General features: G+C 45.7%; 1 protein-coding gene across 2 annotated transcripts in view; it reads left to right on the top strand.

Moving 5' to 3' along the window:
* Positions 1-1669: 1669 nt before the first annotated feature.
* Positions 1670-13502, top strand: part of BLNK (B cell linker) — a 76042-nt gene continuing 64209 nt past the window's right edge. The window contains exon 1 of one of the 2 annotated variants that reach the window (XM_058697315.1): positions 1670-1955. In XM_058697315.1, the coding sequence (XP_058553298.1) occupies positions 1909-1955 (47 nt within the window). In that variant the 5' untranslated portion in view covers positions 1670-1908. The remainder of the gene's footprint in view (positions 1956-13502) is intronic. The other variant, XM_058697316.1, reaches the window with a different exon arrangement.

Raw genomic sequence — 13502 nt, 5'->3', positions numbered from 1 at the left:
AGTAAAAAAAGAAGAAAGACAAGTGGCTGTAAAAAGAAAAAGCAGAAGTGTGACTCTTGCCCCTGCTTTTTTTTCTCTGGGGAAATAAGAAGTTGCCAGTCCAGGTGCTAAACAGAGTTGTTGGTTGACAGAAAAGTCAAGTGGCTGATGGGGTGCACTTTACAGTAATTTAGAAGACACAGGCTATCATCATCCCATTCAGTGAAGCTTGATTTTCTTAATCCTTGATGATGTTGCAATAGCCTTCACCATCCTGGTCTACTAGTTTCTTTCAGTTAAGAACTATGGAGAGAGGATGGCAGGGGTCTAGAGCTCTTTCGGGATACACTGCAAGCAAATTGAGCTGCTTGTTTGGGGAAAACAAACAACTGGAAGACGCAAGTGCTTGCATTTTTCTTGTGAAAGATCGTCTGCTCCCTTGCTAGCCTGGCCAATTCAGTGGCTTGGCCAAGCAGAAGGGCCCCACCCTTTAATAGCTCTGAGGATTCTGCTCCTGATCATCTGGTCGAACTAGAAATTCAGAGGTAGTACATGAATAATCAAGCTTTACCTAGAGAAATACCGAACTTCTGTTTGTACAAAGAAGAAGTAGAGAAGGGAAGAAATCCACCTACGACTTCCACCTCTGCCAGTACCACTGCTCCTTCTCCTCCTCCTCCCTCCCCTCTTCCTCCTCCCTCCCTTCCTCCTCCTCCATCTCCCTCCCCTCCTCCTCCTCCCTCCCTTCCTCCTCCTCCATCTCCCCCTCCTCCTCCTCCCTCCCTTCCTCCTCCTCCATCTCCCTCCCCTCCTCCTCCCTCCCTTCCTCTTCCTCCATCTCCCTCCCCTCCTCCTCCTCCCTCCTCCTCCTCCTCCCTCCCCTCCTCCTCCTCCCCTCCTCCTCCATCTCCCTCCCTTCCTCCTCCTCCCCTCCTCCACCTCCCTCCCCTCTTCCTCCACCTCCTTCCCCTCCTCCTCTTCCTCTTTCCTCCCCTCCTCCTTCCACCTTCTCCCCCTTCCCTCCTCCTCTTCCCCTCTTCCTCCTCCTCTTTTCCCTTCTCTTCTTCACTCCCCCACCCCATCTCCTTCAGTTCTTCTCTTCCTCTCCTTCCCCCTCTATCTTCAGCCAGACCTGGGGTCTCTACCAGAAGAGGCAACTTGGAACCTCTACTCTGTCCTTTCTCTGTATTCTTCAGACCCAGAAGAGGACTGGTCACCTGGGCAAATGTGGTAAATGTGCACCTTCCTCACCAAGGTGAGCAGGGTGTGCTTGCTGGCTACAGGGAAGCGTGCCAGGCATAAAAGGAACCGTTTCTCTCATTTTCTTCCTCCCTGATCTTAAACTGCCTTCTGCTCGCTAAATGACAGTACAGAAATGCTATTTTCATATCATGGTTCTTTAAGTGGAAAAGTTTATCCATGAATTTATGCAAATGAGCAGAAAGTCCCAAAGAGACCTGAGAATTGATTATTCTGCTTTTTCTTGAGCCCAGGAAGCTACTGGGGACAGAATGACACCTGCTGAAAACAGGGACTATGTGTGTTTGGGACAACAGGAAGTAGTGACCAGCAAGAAGCCCGTCCTGACCTGATTACAAATCTGGTTATAAAAGAAAGCAGCTGGAAAGAAATTTGCATGTCCAATAGGTTTCACTATTAAAGTTTACACAACGTGGAGTAATCAGCCGAGCTGGCTGGCTACCCAGATCACATGATTGTGTAGAAACATGAAACTTGACTATGTGCTCGAGCAAGTTTTACTTCTCCCTAGTGTAGGTGTCTGCCAGCAGCCTGCACTCTCTCGGAAATCAGACTCAAGTGACTGGGACCCTTGAGATCAAAGGCTTACCATGCTACTCCCTAGGAGGGCCAGTGACTGCTGACCTTACCACTGACGGTTATTCGTGGCTCTTATAATTAACAAAAAGAATGGACAAGCTTAACAAAATAACTGTCCCTGCCAGTCAGAAGTTGAGGTAAGATTTTCCCCATCCAATACTTCTCTTTCCTTTTTTTTTTTTTTTTTTTTTTTAACGATCTACTGATTCTGAGAAAAACTGAAATCCTGGAATACTTTGCTAGTTGTAAGGCAGTGGGTGGCAATTGCTATAGAGAAGTACCCTGAGTTTTTAAAGAAATATGTAGGAACAAGTGGGCTTATTCTAGCTGGCTTTTGTCATTGAAAGATGCATGTAGGAAGCCCTGGGGAGACGGTAAAAAAGAAAATCCAAGGACTTAGATTCTACTGAAGTTCAGCTTTCAGAGCCTGAATACAACAAATTATTCGAAGGATGCGTTTGTCTAATCTGAATCTCAACCATTTCATTGTGGATTACTATTTAATGTCTAAAGATGGTTGTAATCATTTGTATTCATTGCAGTTGTCTCTTATTTATTTTGTGGGTGGATATCACAATTGTTTGGGGACATGAGATCTGTTTTTCCAGTGTTATTTTGTCACTATAGCAATTATCTAATAAAAAGCCACTTAGAAATTAAAAACCAGAAGTGGCCCAAGGGGCAAGAATCAAACAACTCCTCTGAGCTGTGGAAAAGACAGTATGCCAACTTTTTATTTTGAAGATCTTTTTATTTCATGGTAACAGCATCATGGTTGTTGGAGATTGGAAATTTTAAATGTTCAGTGAGTGTTTTATATTCCAACTACCACTTTGACCTTCAGTTTGTCATGGGTGATGTGACACGTGCAACAAGTAAACTATCACAAATAATAAAGAGCTAGACAATTAGAGGTTTTGAGACAAAATTTAAGAGAAATGAGTCTGGAATTTACAGAGTGACCGCCTTTCACAGTGAGAATTTGGATCTTATACCGGTTAGGTGTTCGGTAAATGGTGTTTTGAAATGAACTGCTGATCTGGGACCAGTAGGCTCCATCAGCACGGTCAGCCATTTCAAGGGTGTGTTGTTGGGTACTTTGGTTTGACCTGCACTGACAGGGGCCAAGAAGGTACCTCAGTCTTTCCCTTGGTCTTGAGTCACCACACTCTCATGGGAGGGGGGGCGGGGTCAGATGAATCAATGAAAGTAGTAAGAGACTAAATGAATATAAGAAGGGAATTGGAGTAGCTGAGAAAGATTTCATGGAGAAAATGCTTCAAGAGCTAGGTTTGAGAGGCAAGTAAGACAAAAGTAGGGTGAGAATTGGAGGAAAAACAATGAGCCGGGAGGGAGGAAATAGAGAAACGCAACTTGGAACTGGACTTGAACACAGTCCATTGGTGGGATGATGAGAGTGTTCTGTCCAACAGAGACTATGGAGTAGGGTGTACGGAACCAGAAGGTCCTGGTAAATTGGGATGTGTAGGGAGGGGTCAGCTCACAAAGGACAGTGAGGGCTCTAACCACAGGGAGTTAGAGAATGGTTTACAGGAATAGAAATGTCATGACAGCAAGCATGTAATAGGGGGCAGGGATACTCTGTAATGGGGCCAGTTAAGCAGCCTAAGCATCTAGTGCCATAGGCCTGGACCTGAGGCACAGCAGTAAGAAGGGAAAGGAAAAGAGTGTAGGAAAGACATGCCAAAGAAACCAACAAGGCATGGATATTAGGGCTTCTCTCAAATGAGCAAGAGGGTTTTATATAGTCCTTTCCAGACATTCCATAACCTGGAGCTACGCTAAGCCTTAGAACCTCTTTTAGGAAATCCAGCTGGGAATTTAAATAAGGAAAGGGAATAGAACCTGAATCATCATATGAGCTCCACCCTCTGCCCCCTGGGACAAAGTCCAGCTTAATCACAGAGTGAGTGGTCAATAGGCAGTATACAACCATAGATTATAGGGCGGGAAACCAAAATTATATTGTGGATAATCATACACTACACTCATCTGCTGAAGCAGAAGTAAATTTTTTTCCTCTTGGTTACTCAGTTGTCTTTACAGAATTGGCCTGTTTTGGTAAAATGTGCACTGCCGACGCGGAGCTTTTCAAAGACAGGAAATTGTAAACATGATGGACTTGAAGCACCACCTTAAATCTTTTCTGTAATTAGGTGGGATGTCAAAGAATAGGGAAATGAAATACTTGATCCTTGTGATTTGTGGCCTCTGTCCTGACTGACACCGATTCAGAAGGTTGCCTAACTGCAATTATTTGGTACCAGGTGACAGTATAAGTGAAGAGCTGTGTTTATATCCTTTGGTTTATCAAAATTTATATGAGACTTTGCCTAAACTCTTAGCCACAAAAATAGAGAGATGGTGGGTGTCCATCAAGAGCACATAGTGATCCTGGAACATAATAACTGTTAGATTAAAACTGGCAGTCATTAATATCACTGCTATTCTTTCTTCTTAATTCCGTAGTTGTGCAACTGATTTCCTGAACATAAACGCAGAACTTTGCATTGATCCTAGGTAAAGTTTATGTTCATTTCAGTTCTTCTTTGTGGCCATTTTGGTTATTTTACCTATTGATTGTGACACGTGTGGCATTTAGCTTTGCAAGGACTGTAGATGTGACAAACACCCTTCCTCTGCCTTAACCTGAGTGGCTAAAAATCTGTCGAGCACAACAGAGCCCTGTCTTGGGTGTCCGGATCTCACTGCCAGGACTCTCACTTGGAGATGTAATTTCACAGCTTCTGGGACATGACTTCTCTCCTCAGGTCTTGGAATCTTCACTTGGAATTTCCAGTTACTTGGCTTTTCAAGTTCAATTCTTCAGAAACAAATTCCCCAGGGCATCTGGTTGGCTCAGTAGGTAGAACATGTGACTCATCATCTTGGGGCCGTGAGTTCAAGTCCCACAACTAGGTGTAGAAATTACTCTTTTAAAAAAGGAAAGAAATTCACCTTATTTTCACCTCTCTGCCACTAGCTCCATCTCTGAGCCTCCCTATTTCCGTCAATTGCATCGTCATCAACCCTAACTCTAATTCATCCCTCTCTGCACCCCCATTCACCTACCACACCCTGTAGTCTTTCTTTAATGAAGCTTCCGTATATTCCATGTATGGCTTTTCTACCACGCCACCCTGGATAAGTCCTCCCCTCTCCTGTGTCCCCCATCTGCAAATGCCGAGTTTGGACGAACCAATTCCCGAAGCCCCTCTCGGCTCTAATGCCGTGTGATCGTTTAGGCATGGAGACTATTCTCTGACCCTACTGTTTAAAGATAGACAGCTTTCAATGATTTTATCCCAAGGCCTTCAGGAGACGTTTCCTGACTGAATCATCCATCTTTGAAAGCTGTCCATCCCTAAACAGTGAGGTCAGAAAACACAACTACACAGCATCCAACAAGATCACCTAGAAGGTTGCTGTGACGTATTTAGAAGGACAATGCAATTGGAGCTCAAAAGGGCTGAATTTCAACGGCCCATTGCTAGCATATGGGTCCTGAGGAAGTCACTCAACTTCCGTAAGCTTCAGTTTCCTCGGGTGTCAAAACCAGAGATGCCTTCCTCACAGCCTTTTTGTGAAGACGAAGTAAGACAACATGGGCTGACGTGCCAAGAATGGCATTGGCTTCATGGTCAGTATAACAAGTAAATAAAAAGTAAACACAATGGCCAGTACTTCAACCCACATATCATGAGCGACCATTTGCGGTCTCTCTTTCTCCTCACGGTAATGGACACAACCCCCTTGAATTAGAATGGCAAGCAGAGCAGGAAGCCGCCCAGGGCCTCATGATGGGTAGAGCAACTCTTGAACATACATGTGTCTGGGAGCATCTCTCTTCTCATTCTTTATAAGCTTAGGGCAGAGGCCTGTGCTCGTGAGGGAAGGAAAAAGAAGGCACAGCATCTAATGGTAGAGATAAGATAGACTTCCCAGGAAGTATTTCTCTTCACACTGCCCGTCTGCATTATGTCAGCCGAGAAACTGCTCAACTGGGACTTCTTGTGTCACACCAATGGATGGACTCCTCAGACAAGGCCTCTTTCTCCTTGTGGGCAAGCTACCCTGGAGCCACGTTACGAGAATTTGCTTAGTATTTGTAGCTTTCAGGGTCATTGGCTAGGGAAACTCGGGGCACTCTTTCTCACCCACTCTGGGCATGGTTGTACCAGGAAAACCGTAAACCAGAGTCCACGTGTCCAAAGCACCCTCTGTCCTGGATCCAGTGATCGCCAGGGTGCCATAGCTGAACAACTCCCTTCTTTTCACGCAACTGGTCTCGAAGTGGGCTGTGATACACTTAATTAGGTTCGCAAGGATGGAACCACAATTACATTCCAGCCAAGACTCCTACATCACGGAATTGGAGGAGACTGGGCTGGTACTACTCCAGGGAGTAGTTCTGGAGTAGTTCTCTCCAGAGAACTTCAGGCAGACATTTACAGATAGTCTCTTGATTTTCCCCCACGGATGACGAACCTCATCTGTTCAGTGGAGAATTTACTGTTTGGTTCATTTTCAAAGAGGATCTTCCTCTTGCCCACATGCAGCAGCATCAAGGAATCTAGGCTGGTTAAAGAATACAAATAGGAGGGGCGCCTGGGGGGCTCAGTCAGTTGAGCGTCAAGTCTTGATTTTGGCTCGGGTCATGGTCTCATGGTTTGTGAGATGGAGTCCCGTGTCGGGCTCTGCGCTGACAGCACAGAGTCCGCTAGGGGTTCTCTCTCCCTCTCTCTCTGTCCCTCCCCCGCTCATGCTTGCTCACTTCTCTCTCGAAATAAATAAGTAAACTTTAAAACAAAGAATATGAATAAGAAAAAAAAATTGAATGATAGCTTGTAGCAGGGAAACGGAAAGGTCTCTCTGGCTTTTTAGAGACTCCACGGAAGCCTCCTTCTGCTGCCCTCCGCGAAGGCCTGGCTGCATCATTTAGATCGGTGCTTCTCCACCAGGGGCACTTTCGTCCCCCAGGGGACACTTGATCATCACAAATGCGGAGGGGGTGCTGCTGGCACCGACAGGTAGACGCCAGAGGTGCTGGTAAGCATCCTACACTTACAGAGCAGTACTCACAGCAAAGAATCGCCAAAAATTTCAATAGAGCTGCTGTTGAGAAACTGATTTAGGCTAAGTAAATGAATTCTGTCTCGAACAGGAAGCCCCTCTTCATTTGTATATTCTTATAGAGATGGTATGTGTTTAAAGTTTAGAATATATATCTTTGCAATTGATAAGCCTTCTGATATCCCTCTGTCTGGGACGGTTTGGGTGAAGGGTTGCCAAGGAGAAGGGCTAGAGGTGCTGGGGCCTATATTTCAATGAGTTACTATTTTTAAAAAATTTTAGGGTCAAATAAAACTAGATTCCACAAACGATAAGCACCAATGGGGTATGTGTTGTTCTCTCCAGAGAAACGAGAGCAGGAAAGATCTCCAGGCATAAGGTCATCTTGGAATAGTCTCTGTTTCTACCTCTGTAAGCAGACCAAGTAAACCATGAGTGGAAATCCTTAGAGTTGGGATAAAAAGCCACTTAAGTGGTAACATAGCTATTAGGAAGTCCAAGGGCTTATAGATCTGATCCTATGGCCAAACTGGACAGAGGTGGATACGCTGTGTCTGTCCTAGAGCAGAATGCGTTGCCCTGAGGTCCATGGGTAGAATGTTTCGGGATAAAAGACAGGTTGAGGTGTGGGGGATGAGACGCTATGTATCGGTCCACCCTTTAATGTCTTCTCAGTCCCATGTGAAGATGCTGCAGCACCGTGAGGCACGGATCCAAATAACTCTGCCATCACCTTGGATAGTTTCTGCAGCACAATTCACCCTTTCTTGCCTGATCTCCCCATGGCCACTGGTGTGTATTTTGTGAAACTGATGGCTGGGTTTTGAGGGTGCAACTTTTTTTTTAAAAGAGTTTATTCCAGCTTTAGTAGAAAGGAGTCCTCTATCCAGCCTCCCATGACTCTTTAAGTTGGTGTTGACCTTATCCAGAGGTGAGCAGTTGGTGTGATCCTCTTACACTATTGGGAATGATGAGAGGGTATGCGTGCAAGGGGTCCAGGCTGGTGTGGGGCTGCTGCGTGTTGTAGTGTCAGATGCTCAGGCTCATGGGTGACCCCAGATCCTGCTTCCAAGCCAAAGGGCTGCAGTGCCCTTGCCCACTATGGCTATGACCTTGCCAGGGAAACCATCTGAGTCTGCTTAACCAGACTCTGTCTCTGTTGGATAATGGTCAGAGGGGCTGCCACTCTCTCCCCATCGGACGCGTGTGTCTCTTGCTTTGTGATTCCCCTCTGTCAGCCCCTCTTCTGTGTCAGCCTTTCTGCTTCTTTAAGGTGGCCCTGTGTCTCTCTGTTTGCTCAGGGCCGTTGATGTCTAAGCCTCAAGGACAGCTTCAGTGTTCTCACTGCACACGCTTGCTGGACTTCCTGGGCCCCTAGAAATGATGTAGTCAGTTCTGGTCACAGGTTCCCTGAGCCACGCCAGCTGAGCCTGCTCCCCCTTCTCTGTGGAAGGACACAGACAGCAGCGGAGAAGCCCCCATCCAGATCACACAGGTCTCCTGGCGAGGACTTGGGAGGCCGTCTCTTTAGCAACTTTATTTCTGAGGCAAGAAACCTAAGGCCCAGAGAGGTGAAGTCACTGTCGGAGCTCACATAGCCAGCCGATCCTTCTCCAGAACCGTCTCTCTCTGTTTGCCTGCTGGGAGAAGGGAGTACATAGGCCACTCCCTCTTTTTTTTTTTTTTTTTTTTTTTTTTACCCTGTGTCAGGTGTTGACCAATAGAGGTTGGTCCAGGTTAGTCTATATTCTGTATTTGCCCTAGATATTAAAAAAAAAAATTTTTATGTTTATTTCTTGAGAGAGAGAGAGAGTGTGTGAGTGAGGGAGGGGCAGAGAGAGAGGGAGACACAGAATCCAAAGCAGGCTCCAGGCCGTCAGCACAGAGCCCAATGTGTGACTGGAACTCACGAACTGCGAGATCATGACCTGAGCCAAAGTTGGGCGCTTAACCGACTGAGCCACCCAGGCGCCCCTAGACATTTTTTTTTAACTAAAAGAACTAATTTACTAGTGAGAAACCCCAGAAACCCCTACAGAACCATGCCCGTCAGTATTTCAGGCTCTTACAGGTTTCCTGGTCTGCACTTGAATTCTGTGCTGACCCAGCACATTTGATATCTATGGATACATATTTTTCCAAGAACGTTCCCACAGTCGTTTGTGTAGTCTGAGAGTGAGCTGTAATTATAAAGAGAAAAGTTGGTCTCACGCACAGACCGAGCATACAGGACCAACGTGGTATAATTTAAGAAGTGCTCAGAAAGGTGTTTTTGCCATACTGGAAAGAATAGGATCTTTGAAATCAGGCAGGCCTGGATTTGAATACTTCTCTGTACTTACTAGCTCATGGTCTTTGAAAGGGTCATGTAATCCCTTTTCGCCTCAACCTTTTCATCTGGAAAGTAATATCATACATTATTATAATAACATATAACATAACAGGGGTGTTGTAGCAGTGAATATGTTAAACAGAGAGGAAGAGATCCGTGGATGCTTCCTTCCCCCAAGTCCCTCCTGGCCGGGGCTTTCCCAAATTGTGTCATTAAAGAGGCATCCATGCGGGATAAGGAAGTGTCTCAGAGTCCTGGTTCAAAATGAAAGCTCACCGAGGGTAATAGGTTAAGGCATTAAGGCACTATCTGTCACCAACATCCCTGCGGCTGGAGGGCAGATAGCTGGGCTTTTCTCTCCCGCACAGAGGTGGCTCAGTCCACAGCTGTTAGCTGAAAGAATGGGACTTTGTTCAGGAAAGAACAGGTGATAAGGAGGGAAAGTCTGGAGGAGGGAGACCACGCCTAAGCAAAGGGAGTTGGGTGTGGGGGGCTGTGGTTAAGGATGCTCCCTACAGGGTTAGAGACACACCCCCCCCCCCCCCCATTCAATTTGTTGTCGTTGTTTACTTTACAACTTCACTGGGTTCAAAGTGTAAACTGCTATGGGATGAAGAGTAATCTCTCAGGCACAGGAAGCATATCAGTGTCCACACTCAGTACCTGGCTGGAAGGAAAGTCATCTTATTTTAGTGCAAATAACGATGGTGGGATAAAATACAAACTTGGGAAATACACTTTCAAAAGGAAAATGGCAAATGAAATACCAAATCCTTGGAAAACCAGATCCTCGTCGTTATCTGTGACTATTGTGCCTTTTAAGCAGTCTTTACAGCCTGTTTAGGGTCAAAGTCTTTTTTTTTTTTTTTTTTTTTTTTTTTTTTTACAAATAGAAAGTCTTTTCATTTCATTTCATATCATTCTCCACATTCAAAGATTATCACATTTGCAAACCAGTCACAGATGATTGGGCCTAATATACCTGATGCATGCCGAAAACAACCTCTTAAAACAATTAAAACAAAAGGTATTTGTGTAAATACCTCCAAATAAAATGGAGGGAAATCTGCTTTAAAATTGCTAATGACCTCTTTGTGGGAATGAGGTTTCCTTTTGGGGTGATGTAAAACCTCTGCAACTAGATAGCGGTGGTGGCTGCACCCCGTCAGGAAGTTGCTCAATTGCACACTTCGAAACGGTAGAAATGGTGAATTTTACACGGTGTATTTCGCCTCCATAGAAAAAAGTGACAATGAAATTATTTTCTGTACTTACCATAAAATATTATACTTGGGGACCCGTGCTATATTTTTTTTCACCAATTAGATGTTGTTTCAAAGTGTGTTTTCACATATTATTAATAAGCATTTTTGGATGGTTTTTAAGAATTACAAGGCTTCTTTCCACTTCAATCCCTACATGTGATATTCCCCAATAGGGTTTTTTACTCAGATCCCAGTGAAATGAGCTTAACTGAGCCGAATTTTTCAACGTACTAGAAATATCATTCCTCAAAATCACTCTTCACTCTCTGAAAATATCTTTGCTTTTAACTATCAAAATGGGATGCCCAGATAAGTGGGTGACAATATTATATTGTGCCAATGTAGACATAGGCAAGAGTCCTTTTTTCCTATCAAGGTTAATCTTTAAAAGGACATGCTTGGGGTGCTTAGGTGGCTCAGTTGGTTGGGCATCCGACTCTTGGTTTCTGATCAAGTCATGATCTCACAACTCATGGGTTCGAGCCCTGCATTGGGCTCTAGGCTGACAACATGGAGCCTGCTTGGGATTCTTTCTCTCTTCCTGCCCCCCCTCCCCTGCTCACTGTCTCCTTCAAAATAAATATATAAATTAAAAAAAAATTTTTTTTAAATTTAAATGAGCATGCTTGGTTACTTGGGTGGCTCAGTCAGTTGGTTAGGCATCCAACTCTTGATTTCAGTTCAGGTCATGATCTCGTGGTGGTAAGATCAAGCCTTCTGTCAGCCCCTCCCCCTGCCCCAGTCCCCCTCCCCTGCTGAGCACAGAGCCTGTTTAGGATTCTTATTCTCTTTGCCCTTCCCCAACTCACACGCACTGTCTCTCTCCCCCACCTCCACCTCTCTCTCTCTCTCTCTCTCTCTCTCTCGGTGAAAATAAATAAATAAATAAATAAATAAAAGAACATGCTTAAATTCTTAAAAACACATTCCTTTTCTTTTTTTTTTTTTAATTTTTTTTTTCAACGTTTTTTATTTATTTTTGGGACAGAGAGAGACAGAGCATGAACGGGGGAGGGGCAGAGAGAGAGGGAGACACAGAATCGGAAACAGGCTCCAGGCTCCGAGCCATCAGCCCAGAGCCTGACGCGGGGCTCGAACTCACGGACCGCGAGATCGTGACCTGGCTGAAGTCGGACGCTTAACCGACTGTGCCACCCAGGCGCCCCAAAACACATTCCTTTTCTAGAATTACACAGAATTACATTTTCGGAAGGTTCTGAAATGTGATTAGAATTATGCATCACATCATCGTCTTACAAATATGTTGTTTGGGAATCATCAGTTCCCCAGGGCAATTTTCATGCCGGTTGAGGAGAGGCCGGGAACATAGCAAAATGTCAGCTGTCTGCACCTTGTTAGAACAAAGAGCATGTCAAAGCCAAGCACAGTGACAGGATTAAATAACATGACCTCTGGGGACTGTTCCAAACCAACAGTCTGTGCCATCTGTGGACACAGGAGACTCCTGTAACTTCTTTGCATTTTGCAACCTGCTTATGTATGTATGGTTTTTTGGAAGAGATTTCCCTTCCCCCCAGTCCCTCCCTGCTGCGTGAGTGGCTGAGCGAGGGGACCAGCAAGGCCTCCTCAGTGCTGGGAGGAAAGAAAGTGTGTCCCTGCAGTCCCCGCAAGTCAGTAGAAACTATCACAGCAAGTGGCAGATCATCTAAGAACTTCTTGAGTCTAGTTTAGCCTATTTCCTTTGTCACCTCATCAGTCTCAGGGTGCTGTGCCCCGTGCCTAACTGCCTCTGACAGGGTAAAGCGTGCCAGGATTTGTAAAAAGGATTCAGGGCCTTCATAGGATCATCCCTACTCCTGCCTGTGCAGGTCAGCCCAGTTGGACTTATAACCCAGATCAGCACTTCAGACATGCCAAAGACAACCACAAAGTATTTGCAGATTGCGGTAGAAAGAAAAGAAAGAAAAATGGTAGAGTGTCTGGAGAAACTTGCAAGTTAATTTCTCTGGTTAACGGTGGTTAAGAACCACAGAAACAAGTTGCTAACAGTTAAGCTGCCTGTACCCCTCCACGCCAGGACTCCTGGGCAGTCTTTGTCACTAGGATGCCGTGAAAGGACATGGGCACGTGGTGCCCTGGTCTCCCTCTGTGAGTCCAGCCACCCTGCTTCTCAGGAGGTCCCAGACCCCGGAGGGCCTGGACCGCGTTCCTACCCACTCCCCACCTGCCTGCACTACCCTCTGCCTCTCCTCCTGCCATCTGTCCCGTCCTCTTTGTTTTCTGCCCCTCCTTAAAGATAGAGACAGGTCCCTAAGAGCCCATGCTTCCCTCTAGCAACAAGTCAGCTCTTGAGGACCAGCAGCAGGGTGGTGGTGGGGGCACATGTGTTCCCAGTAAAGACTGCTTGCTTGGTGGAAGGATCGGATGCCTTCTCCAGGGACAGAGATGGAGGTGACCAAAGAGGCCTGTGGTGATGGCCCCTCCTGCCCTGGTAAGGGTCAGGCTGAAACAAGCCAGCATAGGTTATTCACAGGTGGTTGGGAGCATGGGCTCTGGAGTCAAAAGGCCCCACTTTGAATCCCAGCTGTCCTCAACTAGGTGTTGGACATGGGACAAATTACTCAACTTCTCTGAGTGAATGTTTTCTCTTGTATTAAAACTGGGATAATCTGGGGCGCCTGGGTGGCGCAGTCGGTTAAGCGTCCGACTTCAGCCAGGTCACGATCTCGCGGTCCATGAGTTCGAGCCCCACGTCAGGCTCTGGGCTGATGGCTCGGAGCCTGGAGCCTGTTTCCGATTCTGTGTCTCCCTCTCTCTCTCTCTGCCCCTCCCCCGTTCATGCTCTGTCTCTCTCTGTCCCAAAAATAAATAAAAAACGTTGAAAAAAAAATTAAAAAAAAAAAAACTGGGATAATCACAACAATGTGAATATGCAATGTGTAGGCGAAAACACTACTGATCTAGACACTTAGAGGTAGTTAAGATGATAAATCTGGTGTGTAGTTACTTTTAATCACAGTAAAAAATGAGGA

The sequence above is a fragment of the Neofelis nebulosa genome, chromosome 13 (genome assembly GCF_028018385.1).
Source record: "Neofelis nebulosa isolate mNeoNeb1 chromosome 13, mNeoNeb1.pri, whole genome shotgun sequence".
NCBI lineage: Eukaryota > Metazoa > Chordata > Mammalia > Carnivora > Felidae > Neofelis > Neofelis nebulosa.
The sequence above is the reverse complement of the archived record's forward strand: the minus strand, read 5'-3'. Positions and strand labels throughout refer to the sequence as shown.